Below are 27,805 nucleotides of genomic sequence, written 5' to 3'. Positions count from 1 at the left end.
TCTGGGCAACCTGATCTGGTGTGAGGTGTCCCTGCCCGTGGCAGGGGGGGTTGGATCTGGATGATGCTTGAGATCCCTTCCAGCCCTGACAGTCCTGTGACTCTGAAATGGGAGCTCATGAGTGGCAGAGATCTGGTGGTGTAACCAGCTGAAAAAAGAAGAGGCCATGGGGAAGAGGAGTCTGGTTCAAGGCTGTTCCCGTTGGGGACTGAAGGTGGGAAAAGTTATCCTGCTGACCTTGCCCTGGAAGAGAAAACCTCCTCTGGGGAGCTCAGGCTGCGGGGGCTGCAGTGTTGTTCTGCAGGGTGATGCAGACACAGCTTGTGCTGTCCTGCCAAAGCAGCAAGCTCTCAGAGAGCCAAGCAAACGTGAAGAGCACATTCGTGTGTGTGCAGTTTATTCACCAGACCATTTCAGCTGTGCTGGAGCCTCTCCTCTTCTGCTTCAGCCTGCTTGACTTTTCCCCCCTCTCTTACTCGTTTTGTGATAGGATTTTGGAAATGGTTCCTTAGTTGTAAGAAGAGAGGAGGGGAAGGTGCCCCTCTCCCTGCTCCCAGAGAGCTGCAGACCTCCCCCAAGAGCCCTCAGCTCCCCCATGCAGGCAGCCACGTTTGAGCAGCTGCCCTCACTGCCTCCGTGGGCACCTCGGAAGGTGCACAGCAGCTCGCAGGCACCACGGCCACCTGCACCCCTACCACCTCCCCATCCTCTCCCGGCCAGCACGGGCAAAGCCATGCCCAGCCCCTGTCCCGCCAAATGCAGTCTACCTGGTACCACGGGAGCCTCACCTTCTGGCACCCACAGCGCCCAGCAGCCCTGAACCCCCGGGGAGTGCAGGGAGCGTGAGGCCAGGCAGGTGGCGGCGCTGGCAGGGGGAAGCAAGCTAAGGAGCCCGGGCAGCTGCTGGCAGCGCAAGGGGCTGCCGGCTCCCGCACCAGCGGCTGGCTTCAGCTTCTCGGCAGCGCATCACTGGTGGAACGCGATCCTGCCTTCGGCTGCCAGTCTCTGGATGGTGCTGAACTCAGCGTCGGCGTCGTGGACCCTGGTCTTGCGGAAGCCTCCGGCCCAGCGGTTTCTCTTCCAGTAGTGGTGCCAGTTGCCTTCGCTGTCCGCGCCGAAGCCGAACACAGAGACCTGCGGCAGGCCGGCAGGAGCTGTCCCCGCGTTCAGCCCCGGCGCCGGCAGCGCGGGCAGCGCCGAGCCCCGCGGGCAGCGCCGAGCCCCGCGGGCAGCGCCGAGCCCCGCGGGCAGGCTCACCTGCTGGCAGGAGTGCAGGGCGAAGAGCAGCGCCGTGAAGCCGGTGGAGGGGTAGCGCCCGCGGCGCTGCGTCCACCTGTCCTGGATGTACTTGAGGAAGGTTGGGCTCAGGACCAGCACCTGCGCGGGCGGCGGCGGAGCCGTCAGCTGCTGCCCATGCTGCTGCCAACAGGACAGCCAGCCCCTGCCGCCGCTGCAGCCTCCTGCCCTCCTGCCTGCCGTCGCTGTGCCCACAACCCTCCGAAAATCCCGCCCGGAGAAGCCCTGCGGGCCCCAGGGGAGCTGGAGCCTGCTGAGCCCTTACCTTGCTCCTGTCGGCTTTGATGAACTGCTTCACTCTGGTGTACGTGCTGCAAGAGCCGGGGGACAGCGCTGAGCCCCAGGCACCCCCGCTGCTGCCGCCGCTCCTTCGGAAGCGACCAGCGTGCAGAGAGTGGCTGTGCCCAGCAGCACCTGGCCTCATGGCACCTCCCTCCTCGGGCTGGCACAGCCCCAGCCCCCGCCCCGGCTCCGGAAGGGGCACATCCAGCCTCACACTGGGGACAGCCACCGTGCCACCTGTGGAAGTCACAGGCCAGCCCAAGCCCCGAGGGGGAGGGTCAGCACCCAAAGCACAAACAGCAGAGCAGAGGGCTGCCAGCACCCTAACCACGAGGGTCTCATCCCACAGGGGCCCAGTGAGGCATCAGGGTCCATGGGACCACTCCCCACCTCCCCCAGGGTCTCCAGCTGGCGACGCACCGTGTGAGCTCTCCGGTGGAGAAGGCGCTGGCCGCCCACTGCAGGTCCAGCGGCTTGAAGGGGACGAGCACCAGGCGGACATCAGGCCCCACGTCCACGGCGCTCTCCGGGTACACGAAGCGGTGAGTTGTTCTCCTGCCCACGTCCAGCTCAAAGCCAGCAACCTGTGCTCTGTTCATCCTAGGGCACAGTGGGAAGGCACAGCTGAAATGAAGCCTCACGCTGTGCCAGCTCCAGGCTGCCAGTCTCACCAGGCAGGGGCACCACATCACCCAGCCAGTAGCAAAGAGGGCACATGAGTGACACGGAGCCAGTGTGTGCCCCAGGGTTGCCTCCTGCTCCCGGGAGCAGGCCAGCAGCCATGACCCCTCCCATCGCAGGGCTTGTAGCCATGGATTTCGCAGGGTATCCAGGAGCTGGAGCATCCAGGATGCTGGGGAGACAGGGAGGGGGCCAAGCCCCTCCATGTCACCCACCTCAGCACACAGTCATGGGCATCGATCTGCAGCCCATGGCCAGAGCCTCTGAGCCGCCCTGAGTTCCCCACAACTGCACAGCTCCTGCAGCAGGATGGGTCCTGCACACCACTGCTCGGGGACTGGAGGACGTGGAAGAGCTTCTGGATTATGTCCTGGAGATGGATGCCACTTGGGGAACCCTGCAGGGTCTGATGGAGCAAGGACAGGGATAGGCAATATCAACTCCTCACCAGCACTCCCAAGGAGGACACAATCCCACTCCTCCCAGCAGAGCCCAGGGAAAGGCACCAAAAACCCCAGTGGGATACTGGGAAAAGGGTTCAGGACAGCCTGGAGGCAAGGGAGTAGTGACCTCACATCCCCTGTACTGGGCTCTGGTGAGGCCACAGCTCAGCAGCTGTGTCCAGTTTGGGGCACCTCAGTACAGGAGAGCTGTGGAGGTGCTGGAGGCAGTGCAGAGGAGGGCAGGGAAGCTGGGGAAGGGCTGGGGAAGAGATCTGATGAGGAGAGACTGAGGGAGCTGGGGATGGTTGGTGTGAGGAGGAGGAGGAGGCTGAGGGCAGAGCTCATCACTGCCTGCAGCTGCCTGAGAGGAGGCTGTGCAGAGGTTGGTGCTGGGCTCTGCTCACAGGTACTTAGTGGCAGAAGAAGAGGGAATGGCCTCAAGCTGCAGCAGGGCAGGCTTAGGCTGGCCAGGAGGAGAAGTCCTTTGGCAGCAAGAGTGGTCAGGCCCTGGCACAGGCTGCCCAGGGAGGTGGTGGAGACCCCAAGCCTGGGGGTGTTTGAAGGTGTTTGGATGTTGTTTGGGGCTGTGGCTCAGGGGGAGCCTTGCAGAGCAGGGTCAGTGCTTGGGCTCAGTGTCCCAGGAGCCTTTTCCAACCTGACTGATTCTGTCTGACCTGACCTCGGCCTCTCCCCACCACAGACAGGGGAGGGGAGCCTGGGAAGGGCTCGGAGCTGCCCCCCACGCCCTCACTCACCAGCCACCAGCGAACCACGTCCGGGGGGAGCTCGGGGGCTGTGCGCTTCAGCAGAGGCTCCACGGCCGCGTCGTAGCGGGCGCAGAACCAGGCGGAGCTGTTCGCCCTGGCGCCGCAGCTCGCAGGGGGGGCGCTGAGGAAGGAGGGAGCCCGAGAGAGGGGCCGGAGGCTATCCGTAGGGGCTCGGAAACACTGCCAGAGGACCAGCACCAGGCACAGAGCCAGCACCATCTGCATGCGCCTCTGGCACAGCATCCCTCATGCCACTGCAGGGAGATGCCACAGGGACCAGCAGCGATGGCACCACAGGATCCTTCCCACTCGCTGCCTCAGGACACCCTTTGGCGGCTCACCAAGCCTGCAGGGATCGGAAACAGCCTGGCACACGTTTCGTCGTCACCCCATTGGCTGGCGTTATTGCTGTGCCCTGCTCCTGGCACTGCTGCAGCTGCCCAGGCTCAGGTGCCAGCACTCACTGTGCAAGAAGCTCTGCTTTGCCTGCAGTGCTTTCAGGGTTCTGCCTGCAGCAGCAAAGCAACTTAAACCAAGCTCCCCTCTAGAGTGGCAGCCACTCACCTGCCGCCTGCTGCCCATGCCCACCGGTAGTGAGGAGCAGCTGCTGGGCACAGGAGCCCCCTCAGCCTTGCTACCCACACAGGTGAGCAGCCAGCGAGGCACTCCCTGCAGCAGCCCGGGGGAGAGGTTCCTGCAGCTGCCAGCAGAGAGAGGCAGGAGGTGCTGCTGCCTGCCTGCAGGAACCTCTCTTCAGTACCTCTGCCCAAGTGCCATCTCTGTGTGCCATGCAGCAGCAGCCCAGTGAAGCTAAAGTCAGAGGGCAAAGGATTTTCCCGTTCTCAGGGAGCTCACAAAGTGCTCAGCCTCTCAAGGCCTGCCCCCCACGGGCCAAGGCAAGAGGGAGGGGCTGGGCTGCAGGGACCACCTCTGAAGGTCAGAAGTGCCTGTGGCAGGTCTGGGAGGCGAGGGGTGCACGGGGAGTGCTGAAGGACAGAACCCCCTCCTGTCCGCACAGGAGCACCCTGTGCTTTGCCCAGCACCCTGGGTGCTGAGGGGGGGCCACAGCTCAGCACTGCTTTGTTTCTTCACCTTACCAATTTCCTGCTGCTCCTGCAGCACAGCTGCAGCTGCACTCAAATCCCTCCTGCAGGACATGCAGCTGACAGCAAAAGTGCTGCTCCTACGGGTCCAAGCACCGGGCAGAGACAGGAGATGGGCAGGGGGGAGGTTTGGCTGAGCCCAGCTGGCAGCAGTGGGTTTCACCACGCTGCAAGCCTGCTCCTTCACCAAGCACTGCAGTCCCTCTGGGAGGGGAGCCCAAAGAAGCCACCCCCAGCACGGCGGAAGCACAGCTCTGGGTGCTCCTAAACAGGATGCAGACACAAACCTCTCTGATCTGTGCCTTGCAGACTTGGGGGGGTTGATCCTGAACACCACCATCAATGCTCTCCCTGCTGGCAGCCTTTTGCCCTGCTATAGCAGCCACGAGTCTTTGCCACGATGGAGGCAAAGAGCAGCTACCATGGGGGCTTGGAGCCAGCAGTCCCCTGGACTGCTTCAGGTGCTGGTGGAGCCTCAGAGGTTGCTGAGATGCAGCCCACGGAGGACGATGAGCTGGTTGGTGGCTGCATGGCCAGCACCAGCACTGCCAGCAAGCCTGGAGCCAGGGGCCTTAGGAAGCACAGTGAGTATTTCCTGAAGCTTTCTGCAGTGCCCTGTCACCAGGGAGGGCAAGGCTGAGTGGCTCCATCTCTCTGCCTGATCCATGGGCAAGATCTCCCCACTGCACCCTCACCCTACAGCCCCTTGGCCCCACGCCCAGAGGTGCCCCTGCCTTGGGGTTCCCCAGCCCATCAGCCACAAGCCAAGCAGCTGCTGCATCCGGCACACACCGCGGCCACAGCCATGTCCCCAGCCCGCCTCGGCCCCAGGGGACACTGCCAGGAGCAGCCCGCGGGTCCCCAGCAGCTTGTCCCTGGAGGCCCTCACCTGGGCAGAGAAAGTTCCGCTGAGCAGAGCCAGGCAAAGGTGACCTTCTGGGCTGGGTGGCCCCAGCACTGCTGGCTGAAAGCTGCAGGAGCTGCCACGGGAAGAGGAAGTGCTGCAGCGTGATGCGAGGGGGAGCAGAGCCTGTGGCACACTGAGGGCAGCACTGCCACCCCTCCTCTGGTGGCAGCCACCAGCCTGCCACCACAGCCCTCTGGCACAGCCCAGCACCGCAGCGGGCACTGCTCCAAGCTCAGCCAGCCCAACCTAGCACCCAGCCCTGCCCAACCAACCAGACCATGGCACTAAGTGCCCCAGCCAGGCTTGGCTGCAACACCTCCAGCCACAGCCACTCCACCACCTCCCTGGGCAGCCCATTCCAATGCCAATCACTCTCTCTGACAGCAACTTCCTCCTCACATCCAGCCTGAACCTGCCCTGGCACAGCTTGAGGCTGTGTCCCCTTCTTCTGGTGCTGGCTGCCTGGCAGCAGAGCCCAACCCCACCTGGCTACAGCCTCCCTGCAGGCAGCTGCAGGCAGCAATGAGCTCTGCCCTGAGCCTCCTCTGCTGCAGGCTGCACCCCCCCAGCTCCCTCAGCCTCTCCTCACAGGGCTGTGCTCCAGGCCCCTCCCCAGCCTTGCTGCCCTTCTCCAAACACCTTCCAGCACCTCAACAGCTCTCTGCAATGGAGGAGCCCAGAACTGGACACAGCACTCCAGGGGTGGCCTGAGCAGTGCTGAGCACAGGGGCACAAGAACCTCCCTTGTCCTGCTGCCCACACTGCTCCTGAGCCAGCCCAGGATGCCATTGGCTCTGCTGCCCACCTGGGCACTGCTGCCTCCTCTGCAGCTCCTCTCTCCCACCACCTCCAGCTCCCTCTCTGCCTGGCTGCTCTCAGCCACTCTGGCCCCAGCCTGTAGTGCTGCTTGGGGTTGTTGTAGCCAAAGTGCAGAGCCCTGCACTTGGCCTTGTTCAGTCTCATCCCATTGGCCTCTGCCCACCCATCCAGCCTGGCCAGGTCCCTCTGCAGGGCTCTCCTACCTTCCAGCAGCTCCACACATCATGCTAGCTTGATGTCATCTGCAAACTTACTGATGCTGGACTCAATCCCACTGGAACCAGTTGCCCTGGCCGTGCTCCCAGGGCTAAAGCAGCAAATCCACCACGGATGTTCCCCTGAGGGTAGAAGAAGCTGCCTGGGGTGGAACTGCCCTTCTGCCATCAAAGGTCCTCCTGGGGTGGCTCAACTTCTGCTGACCCTCACGCCAGCAACATGGAGGTCTCAATGGCCTCACACATCCAACACCTCACCAGATGGCTTCTTTGGCTCACCTGGATGGGATTTTGGCTCAGAGAGGGCAGAAGAAGGCTGTGGAATGTGCCTTGGCAACTGGAAAGTCACAGCCAGTGGAGAGGAGCCATGCCCAGGGGAGGTCAGCCCTCTTCAGAGGCTGCCAAGGGTGGTGAGAAACTCAGTGAACAAGTGCAGAGCTATGGCTTCATGGAAAAGCATCCCTCATCCCCCTCTCACATTTGGAAACTCAAGACAGCCAAAGGTGGCCTCTCTGCCCAGCTGTGCCAAGCCCAGGTGTCACCAGTGCCCTGGGGCATGCAGCAGCTGCTCCTGCAGAGCTGCTCCTCACTTGCCCTTGGACATGCCATGCTGCTGCTGCTCCTTGCTCACTGCAGCATGCTGATTCTCTGCTTTTACTCCAGAGGACACCCAGTGGCTTCCTTGCCAGCAGAGAGGGTGGCACAATGAAGTGCCAGCAGCTCTGGGTGCTAGGCCTGCTCTCTCTTCCTGGGGCCACAGCAGGAGCCCACACTGCAGTCTGACAGGAAAAAAAGCTGCCCTCATTTCCCAGCCTCCACTGAGACTGGAGAGCCCTGAGGAAACCCACTGGGAAGTTTGCAGGGAAACCTCAGTTGCAAATTGTGCTCTGGAGAGCTTTGGGCTTGTGGCTGTGACTCGTGGCCCCTGCAGGCACAGCATGAGGAGGAGTGTGGAGCTGCAGCCAGAAAACCTCCCTCTGCCCCCCTGTGTCTCACCCTTCTGCAGCCTGCTGCTGCTGCTGCCTCACAGAGAGCAAAGCTTCACCACAGGGACCCTTAGGGCCAGGCTGGAGAGGTGATGGTGAAGGTCTTAAGGGCTCTTGGGCTGAGTGGCCACACCTGCAGAGGTGGATGCCAAAGGCATTTGCCTTCTGGGCCATGAGTGGCCTTAGCTGCAGAGCTGCCAGCACAGACTTGTTCACATCCACCTTCTGCAGACAGTTCCAACTTCTCCTGGGGTGCAAGTGGCAGTGTGGCAGCTGAAAATTAAGCAACACAAGGACACTGCCCCATGCCCAGAGGCTTCTGACCAAGTCCTGGCCTCTGGAGGCCTGAGAATAGAGAAGAAAAAACGAAAGTGAGACTACTGACAAAAAGATCTACAGGAGCACAGCTCCTCACGTGCCCCAAGACACAGGACTTCAGGGTAGTGCAGCAGCCACAGACCACAGCCAGGCCCCAACATCACCCCCTCCTCACCTGCTGAACCTACAGACCAGAGAGAGGGGAGGTGGTGCTGGTGCAGTTTGGCTGCTCCCAGCATGTTTAGCAGAGATACCAAAGGAAGGAGCATGAGGCACAGAGCTCTCTGAACCTCACCACAGTGGCAGCATCTCATGGGTGTTTTCCATGTAAGGAGTAAAACAAGGGACACAGAATCATGGAGTCAACCAGGTTGGAAGAGAGCTCCAAGCTCAGCCAGCACAACCTAGCACCCAGCCCTGCCCAACCAACCAGACCATGGCACTAAGTGCCCCAGCCAGGCTTGGCTGCAACACCTCCAGCCACGGCCACTCCACCACCTCCCTGGGCAGCCCATTCCAATGCCAATCACTCTCTCTGCCAACAACTTCCTCCTCACATCCAGCCTGAACCTGCCCTGGCACAGCTTGAGGCTGTGTCCCCTCGTTCTGGTGCTGGTGCCTGGGGCTCATGCCTTGCTGCACTCGTGGGTGACAGCTTATGGCTGTGGACTATCAAAAGAGGGTCTGCAAGTCTGTAATCCATGAATATAACCCTGGCCCTGCTCAGATGGGCCACAGGCTGTGCAGTCACACTGGAAACACTTAATGCAACATGTGCAGACCTTACTTTGATGGGACCTGCCTTGCCTGCTCAGCCTGCTGAATTTCACAACATTTCCCTACTATCCAGATGAGATCTCTTTGTTTTTTCCCTTACTATCCTTCAGTTTATCATTTCCCTCCAGGGCTTGCAGGAGCAGTTGCAATCTCAAGTTCCCAGTGGCATTCAGCCTCCTCAGGACCTGAGCACTGTCCCATGACCAATAAGCATCACCACCTCGAAGCAGGACAACTTGAAAAGCAGAGCTCCTTTACCTCCACTGCAGCTACCAGATGCAGCAGAGCACTGCACGGAGTTGGAAACGTTTGGTTCAGGCAGAGGATGGGATCTGATCCCCTCTTGAACAGATTCCCTTACAGGGAGTTTCTTTAGGTCTCCTTTTCGCTCAAATATATTACAACTAGGAAGAAAAAAAAACAACCCACAAAAACCCCAAACACATAAAAAGGAGGGGAAATGAAAGACTCTTTGCTTTTACAGTGCTCTCCCAAATCCAGAGGGTGCAAGAGATTTCACAGGCTCACAGGGTGCTAGGGGTTGGAAGAGACCGCAGCAGACCGAGTCCAACCCCCCTGCCAGAGCAGGACAGCGCTCTCTGACCCAGGTCACAGAGGAACGCATCCAGACTGTGTAGAACACGTCCAGAATTGCAGCATCACTTTTATCCATCTCAGCGGGCACTCACCAGAAGCCCTCTTGCAGTTCCTGCACCCAGCTGCGCGGAGCTCAGCGCGGCCCCTGGCAGCAGGGCTAACGCAGCCGTCCGCCAAGTGCCCACTTCCATCAGACGCCACCAAGTTCGGCAGCGCCGGGCTCTTGCCCGGATTAAATGACTTCGCCCGCAGGAGTCTCCCGAAGCATCCCTCCGGTGCCGTCAGTCAGCGAGGCGAGCACCGCTCAGCGCACCGCGCAGCGGCCGGGGAAGCTCCGCCGCTGCCAGCTCCGCCGCGGGGCAGGGGGTCCCGTACAGAGCTCGGCGCCCCCGCTCCCGTCCCCCGAGTTGTGCCTTGCTTCCTAGCTCAGAAAGTGCCTGCGCCGTCGGCGAGAGGAACCATCCCGGTGCGGCGGCGCTGGAGGAGGAAGCGGCGGCCTCGGGGCTCCGCGGGCAGCTCCGCGGGCAGCTCCGCGGGCAGCTCACCGCAGCCGAAGGCCGGGTCCGGCCTCACGATGTCTTCCCGGTGGTGGGAGGCTGTGGAGAAGTGTTACAGGGCCCGGGGGGAGGTTGCTTGAGAAGAAGGAGGGGAAGGGAAGGAGGGGAAGGGAAGGAGGGGAAGGGAAGGAGGGGAAGGGAAGGAGGGGAAGGGAAGGAGGGGAAGGGAAGGAGGGGAAGGGAAGGAGGGGAAGGGAAGGAGGGAAGGGAAGGAGGGAAGGGAAGGAGGGAAGGGAAGGAGGGAAGGGAAGGAGGGAAGGGAAGTGAAGGGAAGGAAGGGAAGGGAAGGAGGGGAAGGGAAGGAGGGAAGGGAAGGAGGGAAGGGAAGGAGGGAAGGGAAGGAGGGGAAGGGAAGGAGGGGAAGGGAAGGAGGGGAAGGGAAGGAGGGGAAGGGAAAGAGGGAAAGGGAAGGAGGGGAAGGGAAGGAGGGGAAGGGAAGGAGGGGAAGGGAAGGAGGGGAAGGGAAGGGAAGGGAAGGAAGGGAAGGGAAGGAGGGGAAGGGAAGGGAAGGGAAGGGAAGGGAAGGGAAGGGAAGGGAAGGGAAGGGAAGGGAAGGGAAGGGAAGGGAAGGGAAGGGAAGGGAAGGGAAGGGAAGGGAAGGGAAGGGAAGGGAAGGGAAGGGAAGGAGGGGAAGGGAAGGGAAGGGAAGGGAAGGGAAGGGAAGGGAAGGGAAGGGAAGGGAAGGGAAGGGAAGGGAAGGGAAGGGAAGGGAAGGGAAGGGAAGGGAAGGGAAGGGAAGGGAAGGGAAGGGAAGGGAAGGGAAGGGAAGGGAAGGGAAGGGAAGGGAAGGGAAGGGAAGGGAAGGGAAGGGAAGGGAAGGGAAGGGAAGGGAAGGGAAGGGAAGGGAAGGGAAGGGAAGGGAAGGGAAGGGAAGGGAAGGGAAGGGAAGGGAAGGGAAGGGAAGGGAAGGGAAGGGAAGGGAAGGGAAGGAAGGGAAGGGAAGGAGGGGAAGGGAAGGGAAGGGAAGGGAAGGGAAGGGAAGGGAAGGGAAGGGAAGGGAAGGGAAGGGAAGGGAAGGGAAGGGAAGGGAAGGGAAGGGAAGGGAAGGGAAGGGAAGGGAAGGGAAGGAGGGGAAGGGAAGGGAAGGGAAGGGAAGGGAAGGAGGGGAAGGGAAGCAAGGAATGGGGAGAAAAAAATCTCAAGACAGGGAAAAGAATAAGGGAAAAAGAAAGGGAGAAAGAGAAAAAAAAAAAAGGGGGGGGGGGGAGGAAAAAAAGAGGGGAGTCGTTGGGGGAAAATAATCTCCAAAGGGAAAAGAAGAACGAAAAAAAGAATGAGAAAAAAGGTCTGTCCGCTGGCCCCGAGCGCTGCCAAGCCCGGTGGGAGCGCCAGGTGAGCAGCGAAGGCGAGGAGGTCCTCCACAATCCACCCAAAATGCCCTAGGGAGCAGAGGAAGAGAGGAGCAGGAGGGGAGCGGGGAGAGAAGCTGCAGTGCACCAACGACTGCCGGGCTCGCTGGGCTGGACGCGTCCTCCCCAGGAGGCTGCCGTCGGTGCCACCCGACGGACACCTCTGCGCTCGCCCGGCCGGGACCGGGACCCGCAGCCGCTCCGCCGGCGCCGGCTTTGGAGCGGGGCTGGTTGAGGTTTCTGTCGGGGGCGGAGAGGAGGGAACGAGGAGGGGAGGGCACTTCGGAAGGGATCCCGAGGAAACTCCTGGCTAACGGAGCCTCCCTCCCGCCGCCTCCCCGCTCCTCCTCGACCCGCAGCCCGGGGCCGCGCCGCGCCCGCCCGCGGCTCAGCTGCGGCTGGGTAGGCGCAAGGGGAAGAGGCAGGGGCTGGGACGGGAGCTGGAGGCTAGGGGCGCACGGTCAGCCTGCTGCTCTTTTCTCCTCGTGGTTTATTGGGTTTTCCGCCCTCCCCTCTGCTTTCCGAGGCGAACTGTCCCAGGAGAGACGATCCCTTATCTAGTCTGGGACTTCCATAAGGCAAGCCGTGGGCCTTGCTGTTGCCATGGCATCTTCTTTGCACCGTGGGGGAGAGGTTTTATTTCCTTCCCCTCGGACTTACTTTTTTTTTAACGTGATTTTTCGAATTCCCCTCCCTCTCCACCCCCTTCTCTAAGTCTTCTCAATTTAACAATCATGTGAAGATGTTAGATCCCATGGCGTGGGGCACAAGGCTGAAGGAGAGGGAGTCCCTGAGGAGTGTAAGATAAACACAGTCGAGTATCTGTTTGTAGCTGTGTGAATGGTGCCCTCCAGCACAGCGACAAAGAGCCTGGGCAGCCTTCAGTTACCTCTGAATCCATCCCGGTGAGGGGAGCAAGGCAGAGTGTGCCTGCACAAACGAAAAGGCTCCTAGATGAAACCTCAGATAACAAAGATTCTCTGCATCCTCATCACCGACGTCCCCACAGGGCTCAACAGTGTCCTCCAAAGGCTCAGGCTATCGTTTTTGTTCTCTGAACGTAAAGCAGCACATTTGAAGCTGGCCTGGTATTCATAGCATCAGGGAATCATTCAGGTTGGAAAAGGCTCCTGGGACACTGAGCCCAAGCACTGACCCTGCTCTGCAAGGCTCACCCTGAGCCACAGCCCCAAGCACCACAGCCAAACACCTTCAAACACCTCCAGGCTTGGGGACTCCACCACCTCCCTGGGCAGCCTGTGCCAGGGCCTGACCACTCTTGCTGCCAAAGGACTTCTCCTCCTGGCCAGCCTAAGCCTGCCCTGCTGCAGCTTGAGGCCATTCCCTCTTCTTCTGCCACTAAGTACCTGTGAGCAGAGCCCAGCACCAACCTCTGCACAGCCTCCTCTCAGGCAGCTGCAGGCAGTGATGAGCTCTGCCCTCAGCCTCCTCCTCCTCCTCACACCAACCATCCCCAGCTCCCTCAGTCTCTCCTCATCAGATCTCTTCCCCAGCCCTTCCCCAGCTTCCCTGCCCTCCTCTGCACTGCCTCCAGCACCTCCACAGCTCTCTTGTACTGAGGTGCCCCAAACTGGACACAGCTGCTGAGCTGTGGCCTCACCAGTGCCCAGTGCCAGGGCACAATCCCCTCCCTGCTCCTGCTGGGCACAGCATTCCTGATCCCAGCCAGGCTGCCATTGGCTTTCTGGGCCACCTGGGCACTGCTGGCTCCTGCTCAGCTGCTTGCCCATTACAGCCCCCAGGTCCCTTTCTGCCAGGCACTTTCCAGCCACACTGCCCCAGGCCTGGAGTGTTGCTTGGGGTTGTTGTGGCCCAGGTGCAGGAGCTGGCACTTGGCCTTGCTGAAGCTCATCCTACTAACATTGGCCATGGATCCAGTCTACCAGACTCTCTGTGCTCTGTGACATCCACACCCTTTCCTCTCCCACTTGCCCAGATGAAACAGGTTATTACTATACACACACACACACTTCAGACTGTTATATACCCTTGGATTCTCCCAGCCATTCCCTGGCTTCCATCCTCACCTCCATCCTTCCCCTCTCTGTTGGGCAGCCAAGCAATTGCATTGATTTTCCAGCTTTTCTGTTGCAGTGCCTGTTAGAGAGTCCTGAGCAGACTTCCCCAGAGACTATAAACCTCCAGGACTAAATTAAGTGCTTTAGCATATGGCATTTCCTACCCCTCACACATCTCAGCAGGGATTGCAACTCACCACTGAGTTCCATTCTCTCTCATCCTACTTTGAATATTCTTTGGGTTGGACATTGGGAACTTATTTTCTCCTGTCAAGCACTGGAAGAGTCTGGGCAGGGCAGTGGTGGCTGAGCACCATCCCTGGAGGTGATCAGAAAACACTCCAGGACATGGTGATGTTAGGTTGGACTTTATGACCTTTGCCAACCTTCATGACTTTCTGAAGTGGGCTGGGAGGGTGCTGAGCACGGGAGGTGTCCTCCAGCACAGCTGAAGCCCATCAGTGATGGGTGGTGCTTTAAAAGGGCCAGAGACTGGGTGGGGAGCACAGCTGAAGGGGTTCAGACTCTCTGGCTTTGCTGGGGGAGGCTTCCTGCAGAGGCTGGACTTGTTCCCTCGGCAGTGGCTGTGCTCTCTGAAGTGTCTTCAGCAGCTCTTTCTCACCTGAAGCACAGGCTCCTGGTCTGGTGGCAGCACAGGTAGGCTGTGGGTCTGGTGGGCATGCACCACAGTGGGGCAAGCAGTGTTGTGGAGCCTTAAATTCTCTCTTAACTGAACACAGACCAAGCTTTATTTGTCCATGGGAGGCATGTTTAGGTGGTGGCTAGAAATGAGGGGATGGAGGCAGCTGTTCTCTACTGAATGGAGCTACAACAGCTTGGGCAACCTCCTTGGTTCTGGTTCCTTTGTGGTGGGAGCTCTGTGAGACCAGCTGCATGCCAGAGGGTGGGAGCTGTATTGGACCAGCTGCCATCATAGCTGCTGCTTTAATATCACCTGGGACTTTAGAAGGAGGTGAAGAGAGAGAGCCTGGTTAGGTGGACCTTTGGAGCCTGTTTGCTGCTGCCTGCAAATCTGTGTGAGCTAAACTGCTTCCACATCAAACCCTGCTGGCAGCATGCTGTAAATAGTTAATGAACTTGAGAGAAGAATTATCTTGGCTCTGTGATCCAGGCTTTGTTAAAGAGAGAGGAAGCACAGAGTGTGCTAGGAATAGGAAGATGTTTCCACAGTCCTGGGTTTTAGCTGCAACTGTCAGAGCTGACCTGTGATATGAATAAGAAAGGAGAGCAGAGGTGTGGCTTGGAAAGGGACCTGAGCAAAGGCATGTTCAGCAGTGGGAAGGGAAGGGTAATGAGAACCTCTCCTGGCTGGCACAGAAGCCACCCATGCCCTGGGCTGCATCTCCAGCAGTGTGGGCAGCAGGGCCAGGGAGGGGGCTCTGCTCTGCTGAGCAGGGCTAGAGGAGGCCACAGCAATGCTGGCAGGACTGGAAGCCCTCTGCTGTAGGGCCAAACTGGGAGTGTTGGGGGTGTGCAGCCCAAAGAAGAGAAGGCTCTAGGGAGGTTTTCTGGTGGGCCTTTCAGGCTCCTCAAATCAAGAGAGATGCTGTTGAGGTGCTGGAAGGTGTTTGGAGAAGGGCAGCAAGGCTGGGGAGGGGCCTGGAGCACAGCCCTGTGAGGAGAGGCTGAGGGAGCTGGGGGGGTGCAGCCTGCAGCAGAGGAGGCTCAGGGCAGAGCTCATTGCTGTCTGCAGCTTCCTGCAGGGAGGCTGTAGCCAGGTGGGGTTGGGCTCTGCTGCCAGGCAGCCAGGGACAGAAGAAGGGGACACAGCCTGAAGCTGTGCCAGGGCAGGTCTAGGCTGGATGTGAGGAGGAAGTTGTTGGCAGAGAGAGTGATTGGCATTGGAATGGGCTGCCCAGGGAGGTGGTGGAGTGGCCGTGGCTGGAGGTGTTGCAGCCAAGCCTGGCTGGGGCACTTAGTGCCATGGTCTGGTTGATTGGATGGGTTGGGCTGGATGAGCTTGGATGTCTCTTCCAACCTGGCTGATTCTATGCTTCTATAAGTAAGAAGCTGGGGACAACCTGCTGTGCCAGGACAAAGGGTGATGGTTTGAACTAAAAGAGATTCAGGTTGGAGAGAAGGAAGAAATGTTTGGCACTGAGGGTAGTGAGACCCTAGTCCAAGTTGCCCAGAGAGTTGAGAGCTGCTGCATGCCTGGAAGCACTGTGGGTGAGATTGTTTGAGGCTCTGAGCAACCTGCTCTAGTTGCAGATGTCTCTGCTGAGTGCAGGGGGGTTGGAGTAGATGATCTTCAAAGGTCTCTTCAACCCAAACCGCTCTGTGGTGTTCTGAGGATATTGTGGCTGCAGTTGTCATGGGCAAAGGAAGGTTTTGGGGAAGAGAACCCCAGACCTGAGACCTGTGTCAAGGTGAGCTGCTCTCTGTGTGAAGGCAGTAGCTCTGCTGTGGAACAAAAGAGCTCTTGGCTGGTTTGGATGCACTGAGATGTTCAGCAGCAACAAGGGCTGTCTGTATCTACTGATGCAACTGGGTCCCTAGCAGCTTACTGCTGGAAGAGCTCCTGCTGCTCCAGCTGGAGTGAAAAGGAGGGGGGGCAAAAGTCATTTAATAACCTGTGACACTGAAGGGTCTCTTGAGCAGCACGTTCCCAGCCCAGGAGTTTGGAGACCCCTCCTTCCAGGCTCAAATGTAGCTGCAAATGTGAGTTGCTTTGCTCTCATGTTTGTAAGTCTTGAGAGCAGAGGAGTTAAGTAGAGCTGACCCCAAGGCAGTATTAACACTTGCAGTGGCTCTGGGGTTTGGTACTTCTGCTGCTTGAACTGTCCAGGCTGGGACAGGAACATGCAAACATGTTCTGGGGTTGGTGCTGTTCCCACTAGCACCATGGGCAGAACCAAACCTGGGCTGGGGGGCAGGGGGGTGTCTGTGCTCTTGGATGAGCTCTTTCTCCTGGTACTTGGGGTTCTACTTCTCCTTTCTTATTCACCTCCTACACTTGCTGGGTTGCCTTATAGCAGAGAATGTGGTGGATGCTCTGTGCAGGGAGTTGATGCAGAAGGGAGTGCAGGGCAGACTGTCTCCAAGCCCTCAAACCTGTCTCGTGCTCCTCTGGCTTCAGTTATTTGATCTTAGCTGCCTATTTGAGGGAGGAAAAATGCTGACTTGGGCTCTTTCTCTCCTTTTCAGTCTGCTCCTGGCAAAAGGCATCAAATACTCACCCCAGGCCATGGCCAGTAGATGCTGGTGTTGAGAGCTGACGCTGCAGAGCGACACTGTGCCTGGAGAACACAGTAACCAGGTGGGTGAGCTGTCACCTTGTGCTGTGTACCAAGCTTTGGCACTGTTGTGGCAGGATGGGGAGGTCATTTCTGCCAACCACATGTTGGGAGGTATTGGATGGTAACTGCTGGAGCTTTGTTTCTGGGCAAATGTCTGATGCTGAGCTGGAAGGAAGTTTGGTTTGGTCTCTGAGCTTCTGCTGGGTGCCTGTGTTAGCTCATCCTGCAAGGGCAATCGGTCCCCTGGGTGCTGCTTCAGCTTTGCTTAGCTGCTTTAGCAAAGGGAAGTATCTGCTGGCTTTCCTTATGCTCTCTTGAGTTGCTTGAAGCAGGCAGCTGGAGGTCTTTCTGCCTGAGCATGGGGGCTGATGTATTCCTGAAATTCAGATGCTTCTGGAGTCCACTCCCCAGGTGCAGTGAATTCATCAGAGGGAGATCTTCTAATGATTTCAGTAACCTCTTGGAGCCAGCACATAACAGAGTTGTAAAGGGGAGGACACAGAGAGCAGATGGCATTGAAGTGAGTAGGATCTGCTCAAAGGTAGGAAGGCTCTGCAGAGAGATCTGGACAGGTTAGATGAGTGGGCTGAGGTCAGTGGAATGAGGTTTAACAAGGCTAAGTACCAGATCCTGCATTCTGGTCACAACAAGCCCAAGCAACACTACAGGCTGGCAGCAGAGTGGTTGGAAAGCAGCCTGGTGGAAAAGGATCTGGGGGTCTGGTAGACAGCAGCTGAACATGGTCCAGGTGGCCAAGAAGGTCACAGGCATCCTGGCCTGGACCAAACCCAGTGTGTCCAGCAGGAGTAGGGCAGTGGTGGTGCCCCTCTACTCAGTGCTGGTGAGGCCACAGATTGAGTAATGAGTTCAGTTCTGGGTGCCACAGGACAGGGAAGACATTGAGAGGAAGGAGTGTGTCCAGAGAGGAGCAGTGAGGCTGGTGAGGGCTTTGGAGGGCCTCATGTGAGGAGTGGCTGAAGGAGCTGGGGTGGTTTAGTCTGGAAGAGGCTGAGGGGAGACCTCACTGCTCTCCACATCTCCCTGAAAGGAGGTTGGGGTGAGGCTGGTGTTGGTCTCTTCTCTGAAGTAACCAGTGCTAGGAGGAGGGGAAATGAGCTTCAAGTTGTGCCAGGAAAGCTTAGATTGGATGTGAAGAAATTGATCACAGATCAGTGAGACACTGGAACAGGCTACCCAGGGAGGTGGAGGAGTCACCATCCCTGGAGGGGCTTAAGGAGCTGTAGATGTGGTGCTGCAGGATATAGTTTAGTGGTTATGGTTGGATTTGATGATCTTAAAGGTCTGTTCAAGCCTCAGTGATCTGATCTGCTGGACAAACCAACAGAGCAGAAAGGGCTGATGTGCAGCAGGGGGAAAAGCAGAGCTGGGCTGCTGTGTCTGTGCTCTGCAGTGGCCTTTGGCTCTTATGCTCATGCTGTACTTATGTTAATGGCTGTCCTGGGGTTAGCTTGAGGGGATGCTAGTGGAGGGCTGTGGCGATGAGGAGGAATGGCATAGAAGGAGCTGATAACTGCTTGGATCCATCCAGGCAGCATCTGGCACACAGGCAGAGGAGGGGAAGTTGCTGGGAGAGAAAACAAATCCACTTTCTTTTTGCTGCTAGAAGAAAAGCAGCTTATTTCCCAGCCAAGCTGAAACAGCTGTGTGCTGCAAAACACCTTCTGGGGGTTGGGTCCCTTCCTTCTCTTCTCCCCTAAGGAGATGGTTTCTGAGTGCAAGCAGATTGCTTTGGTAGAGTTTGGTTCCCTTTTGTGGTGCCCATTTAGAAGAGGAGGTCTCTTGAATGCCACTTTGTGCTGCTCAAAGTGCCACCTCAAAGCCTAGCCTGCCCCAAACTGGTTTTCAGATGTAAAAGTGGAAACCCCCCCCCCCCAGGACTTTGGTATCAACAAAATTAGTTTGGATTCATCCACACCTATGAAGCCTACACCTGTGAGTGCAGAGCTTTCATTTCCAGCCACTGGCAGAACCAAACCCAGAAGGTATCTGTTTAGTCCTCACCTGAGCTCTCTTCACTCCAAAGGCTTCTTCCTTAGTCACAGTCTCCATCTCTTCTTTTTCAGTAGGAAAACACTGTTGCCCCCTCACATCATCAGAGAAGCATTTTAGTGAGTGAGAGGCCACAGCAATCAGGGTGGCACCTTCCCTGAGGCCACAGGGATGGACCTTCCCAGATGGGGGCAGTGCTGATGCTCTTCCCTGAAGCCAAGCAGAAGCATGAAGAGCTTCCTGCCTGAGGCGAGGTGGTACCCCCAAAAGTGCTGGCATCCTGAGATGGTGGCTTGGGGCTCCACAGGAAGGATCACAACGTTCCAGGTTGAGTGTTCCCAGTTTGGGTTGGTGCTGGAGCTCTTCCTGGAGCTGAGCAGAAGATGGATCACAGAAACATTCTGGTTGGAAAAGCACTTCAGGATCACCAAGGACAACCATTATCTCTACAAGGTTCACCCTTAAACCTTGGCCTCAATGACTTCAACCACCTTAAACCATATCCAAATGACTTTCAAACACCCCCAGGGTTGGTGGCTCAACCACCTCTCTGGGCAGCCTGTGCCAGTGTCTGACCACTCCTGCTGGGAAAAAATTGTCTCCTAATGTCCTGAATGAAGCATCCAGGATCTATACCTCAAAGCAAGGTGGTAACCCCCAAAACTGATGGGGCTCTGTGCTGGCCAGGCTCCTTGCAGGTGGGGCCACAGCATTCCTGGTGGCTCCTCTCCAGTGGGTGCAGCAGCTGGGTGCTTGCCATTCGGGTTGGCGCTGGAGCTCTTCCCAAGGCTGAGCTGAGTGCAAGGTTCTTGTCCTTCCCACCCAAGGGGATGTGCTACCCCCACAACTCCTGGGCTTCTGAGATGGGGCCAGGGCTTCCACAAGAGGTACCACAGTGTTCAGGGTGGCCCCTTTCTTGTGGGGGTAGGCATTGGCTGATCCCTGGCTGGGTTGGAGCCAGAGCTCTCGCTGAGGCTGAGCGAGCACAAGGGTCGCTGTTGCAGTCCAAGCCCTAGGCACAGGGCACCATGGCCAGAGTCAGAACCACTCTTGCAGGTCTTTCTTCATGAATTTTTGTCATTCCAGCTTTCTTTGGATTTAGGGTTGGGGTTAGTGGTTGGTTAGCTGTAGTGCCTCTGGGGGTTGGGGGGACATCTGTGGTGGTTTGGCTCTGATGGGTGTAGTGGTCTGATTTCAGCTACCCAGAGACTCAACTACCTAACAGAACAACACATTCATAGGATGCTTTCCTCTCTGCCCCTTTGGAAAGAAAGGAAATGGATGTAGAGAGGAAAAAGGGGTGAAGCACCCAAAGAAGGGTCTTGGTTCCATTTGGAAGTTAAAAGCTTTAACAAGACTGCTGTCCACAATTACCTGCAGGGAGACTGTAGCCAGGTGGGGTTGGGCTCTGCTGCCAGGCAGACAGCACCAGAAGAAGGGGACACAGCCTCAAGTTGTGGTGGGGGAAGTATAGGCTGGATGTGAGGAGCAAGCTGTTGGCAGAGAGAGTGATTGGCACTGGAATGGGCTGCCCAGGGAGGTGGTGGAGTGGCTGTGGCTGGAGGTGTTGAAGCCAAGCCTGGCTGGGGCACTTAGTGCCATGGTCTGGTTGATTGGATAGGTTGGGCTGGATGAGCTTGGATGTCTCTTCCAACCTGCTTTATTCTAAGAAATAAAAGTTATTTAAGGTCAGGGGAGCTACAAAGAGGTGTGGGGATGGGAGCCAAGATACAGAAATGTATATACAAGCAGATTGATGGCAATGGATGGAGGTAGACTCGGGAAGTGGTGGTCCCACAGTATGGTAGGATGGCCACAGGGCAAAACCAGGAGCAGCAGGAACAAGGGTGGTGTTGGCAGGCAGGGAAGGCAAAGAGAGGAAAAGAAACAGAAGTTCCTCTGGGTTTATAGGGGATATTGGCAGGAAGCAGGAGTGGGATATCCACTACACCTGGGGTCAGGGTTGGAGTGCCCCAGGGAGGAGTCAGGAGGAGATGGGGTTGGGGTCAGGTTCAGACCACCCCCAAGGAGGGTCAACCCTTTACAGCGGGGGGGCAGATGCCCACCAAAACCACCCTATTACTCCCTTTCTCAGATGGGCAGGGCAAACATAACCAGAGGCTTTGTGGGTCAAGGTAGAAGCAGTTTAAGAGGATGAAGAGCCAAAGCCAAGGCTGCATCTGGAGGCTGAGCAAACCAATCTTGTTCCCTACTCCCCATCAGCAGAGGATGTGGGATCACTCCTGGGAAGCAGGGTTCTGACAGGTGAAGCAGCTGCCCTGGAGGCCAAAACCCATCAACCAATGTCCCCACACTGCCTCCTTTCACTCAGCTTTTGTGTCTGAGCTGATGCCAGAGGGCACTGAGCACCCCTTTGGGCAGTTTGGGTCAGCTGGCCTGGCTGGGTCCCCTCCAAGGTCTTGCCCATCCCTCAGCCTACTGTTGGGGTGGGGGAATGTTGGAAAAGCACAGCCTGGCTGCTCAGCAGTAGCCAAAGCTCTGCTGTGGCATAGAACCAGCTCCAGCTCAGCCAAACCCAATACAATCTCCATCCTTTATTCTCTAGTACTTGTGTCCTGCTCTGGTTCCACACAATCCAATACAAGGAACCACCTCCTTGTTCTTGACTCTCATACTGGAGTCCTACCTAGGAAGAGGATTTTCCAGCCCTGCCTTGTCCACACAGTCTGTTTCCAGAATCCCAGGGCAGCTGAGGCACCTCTTGCTGTTCCTGTTTCTCTTTGCTCATCTGCTGCACACAAGGCAGCTCTGCTTTCACCCTTTCTTTGCTGCTGTCCATGCTCCATACAGCATCTGCAGGTTAATGTTTTGCTTGTCATAGAATCATAGAATGATTTAGGCTGGAAGGGAGCTGGGAGCTCAAAGCTCAGCCAGTTCCAATCCCCTGCCACAGGCAGGGACACCTCCCACTAGAACAGGTTGCTCAAGGGCTCATCCAGCCTGGTCCTGAACACCTCCAGGGTGGTTGTGGAGCACAGAATGGGATCAAAGATCCCACTCTGTGCTTCTGTGCTCCACAACCCCCCTGGGCAACCTGTGCCAGTGTCTCACTACCCTCACTGCAAAGAACCCTTTCCTAACAGCCACTTTCAATCTCCCCTCTGCCACTTCAAACCCATTCCTCCTTGTCCTGTCATTCCAAGGCCTTGTCAGTAGTCCCTCTTGTAGCCCCCCTCAGATCCTGCAAGGCTCCTCCAAGCCTTCTCCTCTCCAGCCTGCACAGCCCCAACTCTCTCAGCCTGTGCTCACAGCAGAGCTGCTGCAGCCCTCTCAGCATCTTGGTGGCCTCCTCTGGGCTGGCTCCAACACTTCCCTGTCCTTGTGTTGGAGGCTCCAGAAGCACACACAGGCTCCCTTGCTATGCCAGGGAAGTGACTTTTCAGAGAGTGCTTCTGACTTCATACTTTTTGGGTTTATGTTTAGATTGAAGGGCAGTTGGCTGAGGGTGGCAATACCTCAGGGTTCTCCTTTGAGGAAAGAAGTTCCTCAGCTCCTTCTGCCACAGGTGGATTCTCTCCTTTGCTTGCTGCTTCCTCAACTGGAGCAGCAGGGGTTTGTGCCACAGCAGAGGAGTTTTCATTAGATGCTCTCCTGGGCTCTGGTCCAGTTCTTGCAGATTCATGCCTTCTGAATTGTCCTGGTTTCAGAGCACCCAGCGTGGCTGCTGGTGTGCCACGATGACACCAGGTCCCACAAAGCCCTGATAGAGAGTAACAGAACTCTTAGGGCTGGGAGGGACCTCAAGGGTCAGCCAGTTCCAAACCTCTGCCATGGGCAGGGACACCTCACACTACATCAGGTTGCCAGGCTGGATGTAGCTGTGGAACTTAAGCTTCCAGGGATGAGGCTTCCACCACCTCCTTGGGTAACCTGTGCCAGGCCCTCCCCACTCTCATGCTGAAGAACTTCTTCCTAACATCCAAACTTATCTTGGTTCTAATTTAAACTCCCAAAGACTCAAATACATTTGCTACAACCAATAACATTTTTTTTTTTTAGTGCTCTTCCCCCTTCTTTCCAAAAGAAAGGATTTGGATGTAGAGAGAGGAAAGGTGAAGCAGACCTAAATAATCTCACTGCAATTTGGAAGTTAAAAAGAAGGAAAGTTTAACAATAAATCACAAAGGTCTCTGAGGTAGGGAAGTTACAAAGGTATAGGGAAGGGAGAACAAGGTACAAAGGGTGCTGCACTTTGGCCACAGCAACCCCATGCAGAGATACAGGCTGGGATCAGAGTGGCTGAGAGCAGCCAGACAGAGAGGGATCTGGGGGTGCTGATTGATACCCACCTGAACATGAGCCAGCAGTGTGCCCAGGTGGCCAAGAGAGCCAGTGGCATCCTGGCCTGCATCAGGAATGGTGTGGCCAGCAGGAGCAGGGAGGTCATTCTGCCCCTGTGCTCTGCACTGGTTAGACCACACCTTGAGTCCTGTGTTCAGTTCTGGGACGCCCAGTTTAGGAGGGACATTGAGATGCTTGAGCATGTCCAGAGAAGGGCAACGAGGCTGGGGAGAGGCCTTGAGCACAGCCCTACGAGGAGAGGCTGAGGGAGCTGGGATTGGTTAGCCTGGAGAAGAGGAGGCTCAGGGGAGACCTCATTGCTGTCTACAACTACCTGAGGGGAGGTTGTGGCCAGGAGGAGGTTGCTCTCTTCTCTCAGGTGTCCAGCACCAGAACAAGAGGACACAGCCTCAGGCTGTGCCAGGGGAAATTTAGGCTGGAGGTGAGGAGAAAGTTCTTCCCTGAGAGAGTCATTGGACACTGGAATGGGCTGCCCGGGGAGGTGGTGGAGTCGCCGTCCCTGGAGCTGTTCAAGGCAGGACTGGACGTGGCACTTGGTGCCATGGTCTGGCCTTGAGCTCTGTGCTAAAGGGTTGGACTTGATGATCTGTGAGGTCTCTTCCAACCCTGATGATACTGTGATAACTGTGTGAGTACAACCAGGTTTCGATGGCAGTGCCTTTGACCTCCTCGTGGGTGATGGCCACATGGTAAAACAAAGAGGAACAGGATGGTGATGCTGGGAAGCAGGGAGCACAGAGAAGCCCTCCCCCTGCTTTTCTGGATCTCTAGATAGGAAGGGGGAGAGGGCTAACCATCACTTGTTAGTGGTCAGACCCACCCCTGGGGAGGGGTCTGTCACGGAGGGGCATTCTGCTGCCTATGCTGATTTTGGTGGAGGGGAGAAATTGCCTTCAGTATTCTGAACTCTGCCCCCCCCCCAACCTCTGTGTATTTAATATTAAAAGGTATTCTGCATGGTTATGAAAACATTCTAGGACAAAGATCTACAGTCACTTCTTAATAAGTAGCAAACATTCAAACTATAAACAGAGAGAGGAGTCTTTCCCCACAGCTTAATGCTGCTTGGGGTCTATGTGCTACTCACCCAGCAGAGTGGGCTGGAAACTCCTTTCTGCTCTATGGCAGAGCAGAAATTATTGCAGAGGCATCAAAGCATTTACTCACAGCTCTTATTAATGATCAGTCACCCTCTGGGGCTATGTCACAGCCTATGCCTAGTGTCCAAACTTCAGGGGAGCTTTGCCTGTGGACTTTGAGGCTGGAATGCTCCTGGCTTAAGGGGAAAGGAGATTCTTCCTGGCTTGTGGGGAAATGATGGTCTCTGACCTTGTTCTCCAGGAGAAGGATGCAATCTCTGCCCTTGTCTCCTGGCTTCTTCTGGATGCTCTGTCCAGGGATTGTTGGGCAGGACTTCAGGTGCAGGAGTAGGATGCTGTGCAGTCTGAGCACGGTTCTCATGTGGCTAGCAGGCTGATTGTGTGCAGACAAAACCTATGAGGAGAGGCTGAGGGAGCTGGGGGTGTTTAGCTTAGAGAAGAGGAGGCTCAGGGGTGACCTCATTGCTGTCTATAACTACCTGAAGGGACATTGTAGCCAGGTGGGGGGTGGCCTCTTCTCCCAGGCAACCAGCAACAGAACAAGGGGACACAGTCTCAAGTTGTGCCAGGGGAAAGTACAGGCTGGATGTTAGGAGGAAGTTCTTCACAGAGAGAGTGATTGGCATTGGAATGGGCTGCCCAGGGAGGTGGTGGAGGCACTGTCCCTGGAGGTCTTCAAGATGAGACTGGATGAGGCACTTAGTGCCATGGTCAGGTTGACTGGATAGGGCTGGGGGATAGGTTGGACTGGATGATCTTGGAGGTCTCTTCCAACCTGGTTGATTCTATGGCAGTTGGGTGCTGCAATGAAGGGATGGGGCAACGACTCGATGCAAGCCAAAATTCCACTTTATTAGAAAAATAGGCAGGTATATATTGCCTCAGAAAGGCTGGCCTGTTAATCACTGATTGGTTAGAACTACAGTAAAAAAGTTAGTATCTACTACATGACTGGCTAACACTCTGCTCAGGCCAAAGAGGCTAGTGTTACTTTCTCTGCTCCTTGATATATGTTGCTATGCAACTATCTGAGCAGCCCTGACTGCAGGATCCTACTTATCTTTCTCTTCTGAGGTCTGTCTGACCCACACATTGCATGCCCAAGGTCTGTGCTGTATTTGTTTTGCCTCAGGCAACTGTTCCTTGCTAACAAACCATTCCCCTATTCCTGCAATGGGGGTCTGCTTCCTGGTACCCCAGCAGCAGTGGCACTCACCAGGCAGTGATAGGCAGCAGCATGCAAGGTGTGCGTGGCTGCTGGGGGAAGGTGAAGGCAGGCAATGAAGCAATGCAGGGTCTGGTTCTGAGAATGAAGCAATGCAGGGTCTGGTCCTGAGAACACAGTGGCCTGCAGATGTGCACAGCTGGATGGGAGACTATGGGCTCCACATATATATATATATATATATATAGGCAGGCTTAAGTGAGCTCTGCAAGGCAGGCAGGGGAGTCCGAGCGTGCAAATGGAACCTGAGCTATGCAGAGGGGTCCGAGCCCCTTGTTGACCTGTGCACCCCTATTTATTGACTGTGGGCTGAGATTAATGGCTCCTTTGGCCACTGGAATGACCAATCAGGTTGGCAGGCAGCCAAACCTTACCATACTAGGCAAAAGCACAGGCCTGGACTTTCCCAAATATGGGAAGCACAGGGGTCTACCCCAGGCAGACACGAGCTGGGTGTGTGGGGGCTTACACAACATCTTTACAACCACCTTATACAGCACAGACCCTAGGCAGGCCAGGCTCTGTGGCACCAGGTTTGTTGTGCCCCTTTTATCCATTTAATGCCTTTACCTCTAGTTTAGGCAGAAAAATCTGTCCAGGCAGGGCAAGGCAGAAATAAGACTATCTTTGGCCCTCCACGACATAGTCAAGACCACCTAGGGTCAGGTTCAAGGTCATTTCCCCTGTACAAATCTGAATCTACCCACTTCTAGTTCTGCTCCATTCCTATCACTCCCTGATACCCTCAAAAGTCCTTCCCCAGCTTCTCTGTAGCCCACTTCAGATACTGGAAGGCCACCACAAGGTCTCCTCAGAGCCTTCTCTCCAGCCTGCACAGCCCCAACTCTCTCAGCCTGTCCCCAGAGCAGCTCCAGCCCTCTGCTCATCCTTGCGGCCCTTCTCTGGACACCTTCCAGCACCTCCAGATCTTGCCTGTCTCAGGGGCTCCAGAACTGGGCAAGGGTGTAGAGGGGCAGAATCCCCTCCCTTGCCCTCTGCCCACACTGCTGCTGCTGCAGCCCAGGTCTGGTTGCTCTCTGGGCTGCAAGTGCACGCTGCTGGCTCCTGCTGAGCTTCTCTTCTACCAGCAGCTCCAAGTCCTTTTGAGGGCTGCTCTCCAGCCACTCGCTGCTCAGCCTGCATTTGTGCTTGTCATTGCCTCCACCCAGCTGCAGGTCCTTGCCCTTGTTGACCACCTCTGCTGCCTGTGCAGCTCCCTCTGGATGGATCCTTCCCTCCAGCTGTCATCTGCACCACACAGCTTGGTGGTGCCTGGGCCCCAGCCAGGTTCAGCTCCATTCCCATTGCTCTCTGGGCCCAGCCAGCAGCCAGGATTTTACCCAGGGCAGAGGGCACTGAGCCAAGCCTTGTGCCAGGAGTCTCTGCAGGAGGATACTGTGGGAGACATTGTCACAGGCTTAGCTAATGCCCAGACCCTTCCCCCATCCCCTAGGCACCTTACTGTAGAATGAGATCAGATTAGTCAGGCAGGACTTGTTTTCCATAACCCTCTGCTGCCCTGCCCTGATCTCCTGCTTGTCTTGGCCTTCTTGGCCCCCAGGGCACATTGCTGTGCCATGGGGAACTGTTAGCCACCAGCACCCCCAGGGCCCTCTCCTTGGGGCTGCTCTCCAGCAGTCACCTCCCAGCCTGGACTGCTGCACTTTGTTATCTCTCCCCAGGGGCAGGACTCTGCTCTTGTCCTTGGGGAACCTCATCTGGCTCCTCTGTGCCCAGCTCTGTGCCCAGGGCTCTCTGGGTGGCCTCACAGCCTGCAGCTGTCTCAGCCAAGCCTCCCAGCTGGGGGTCAGCAGCAAACTTGCTGAGCAGCCTCTGTCTGTCTGTGCCCTCAGCAAGGGCACTGATGAAGATGCTGAACAGGACTGGACCCAGCACTGAGCCCTGGGGGACTCCACTGGTCACAGCTCTCCAGCTGGACCTGGCACCATTGAGCACCACCCTCTGAACTCTGTCCTGCAGCCAGTTCCTAACCCACCTCACTGCCTGCTCTTCCATCCCACACCTCCTCAGCTTGCTCACTGAACTGACATGGGAGACGGTGCCAAAGGCCTTGCTAAGGGCAAGGCAGACTACAGCCACTGCTCTCCCTGCAGCTACCCATTCAGTTATGGCATCACAGAATGCTCTCAGGTTAGCCAAGCCTGACTGCCCCTTGGTAAATCCATGCTGCCTACTCCTGAGAACCTTCTTCTCCCCCAAGTGCCTTGAGATGCCCTCCAGCAGGAGCTGCTCCATCATTTCCCCAGGGATGGAGGTGAGGCTGCCTGGTCTGTAGTCCCCTGGAACCTCTCTCTTGCCCTTTCTGAAGGCTGCAGTGCCATTGGCTCTGCTCCAGCCCTCAGCACCTCTCCTGCCTGCCACGAGTTGGCAAAGATGATGGAGAGTGGCAGAGTGGCAACCTCGGGCAGCTCTCTCAGCACCCTTGGGTGCATCTCATCAGGGCCCAGGGACTTGTGAGTGTTCAATGTGTGTCACTGATCCCTGACCCAGTCTGCACTGACCAGTGAGGCCAAGGAGGCATTCCTCACCACGCTGCCAGCTCGGCAAGCTGTGCTGCTGCAGGGCTGCAAAGGACCTCGAGGATCATCCAGCTTCAAGCCCCCTGCCACAGGCAGGGACACCTCACACTGCATCACCCTGCCCAGAGCCACATCCAGCCTGGCCTAAAAAATTTCCAGGGATGAGGCTTCCACCACCTCCCTGGACAGCCTGTGCCAGGCTCTCACCACC

The 27,805-nt window shown here is 57.0% G+C and overlaps 1 protein-coding gene across 3 annotated transcripts; it reads right to left on the bottom strand.

Annotated features, from left to right (window-relative positions):
- Positions 1 to 404: 404 nt before the first annotated feature.
- Positions 405 to 5,547, bottom strand: LOC135188223 (CMP-N-acetylneuraminate-beta-galactosamide-alpha-2,3-sialyltransferase 2-like). Of its 3 annotated transcripts, none has more exons than XM_064167518.1 (7): positions 5,462 to 5,547; positions 3,458 to 3,815; positions 2,475 to 2,665; positions 1,999 to 2,178; positions 1,562 to 1,607; positions 1,258 to 1,377; positions 405 to 1,134 (listed from the first exon to the last, which is right to left on the bottom strand). In XM_064167518.1, exons 2-7 carry the CDS (start codon positions 3,710 to 3,712, stop codon positions 967 to 969), a joined length of 960 nt encoding a protein of 319 aa, XP_064023588.1. In that variant the 5' UTR covers positions 3,713 to 3,815; positions 5,462 to 5,547; the 3' UTR covers positions 405 to 966. The 3 variants fall into 3 exon arrangements, with proteins under 3 accessions (XP_064023588.1, XP_064023590.1, XP_064023589.1); XM_064167520.1 differs by having other exon boundaries at positions 2,475 to 2,629; XM_064167519.1 differs by lacking the exon at positions 5,462 to 5,547 and having other exon boundaries at positions 3,458 to 3,950.
- Between the last annotated feature and the right edge of the window lie 22,258 nt (positions 5,548 to 27,805).

This window comes from Pogoniulus pusillus, chromosome 29 (genome assembly GCF_015220805.1).
Source record: "Pogoniulus pusillus isolate bPogPus1 chromosome 29, bPogPus1.pri, whole genome shotgun sequence".
NCBI lineage: Eukaryota > Metazoa > Chordata > Aves > Piciformes > Lybiidae > Pogoniulus > Pogoniulus pusillus.
The sequence above is the reverse complement of the archived record's forward strand: the minus strand, read 5'-3'. Positions and strand labels throughout refer to the sequence as shown.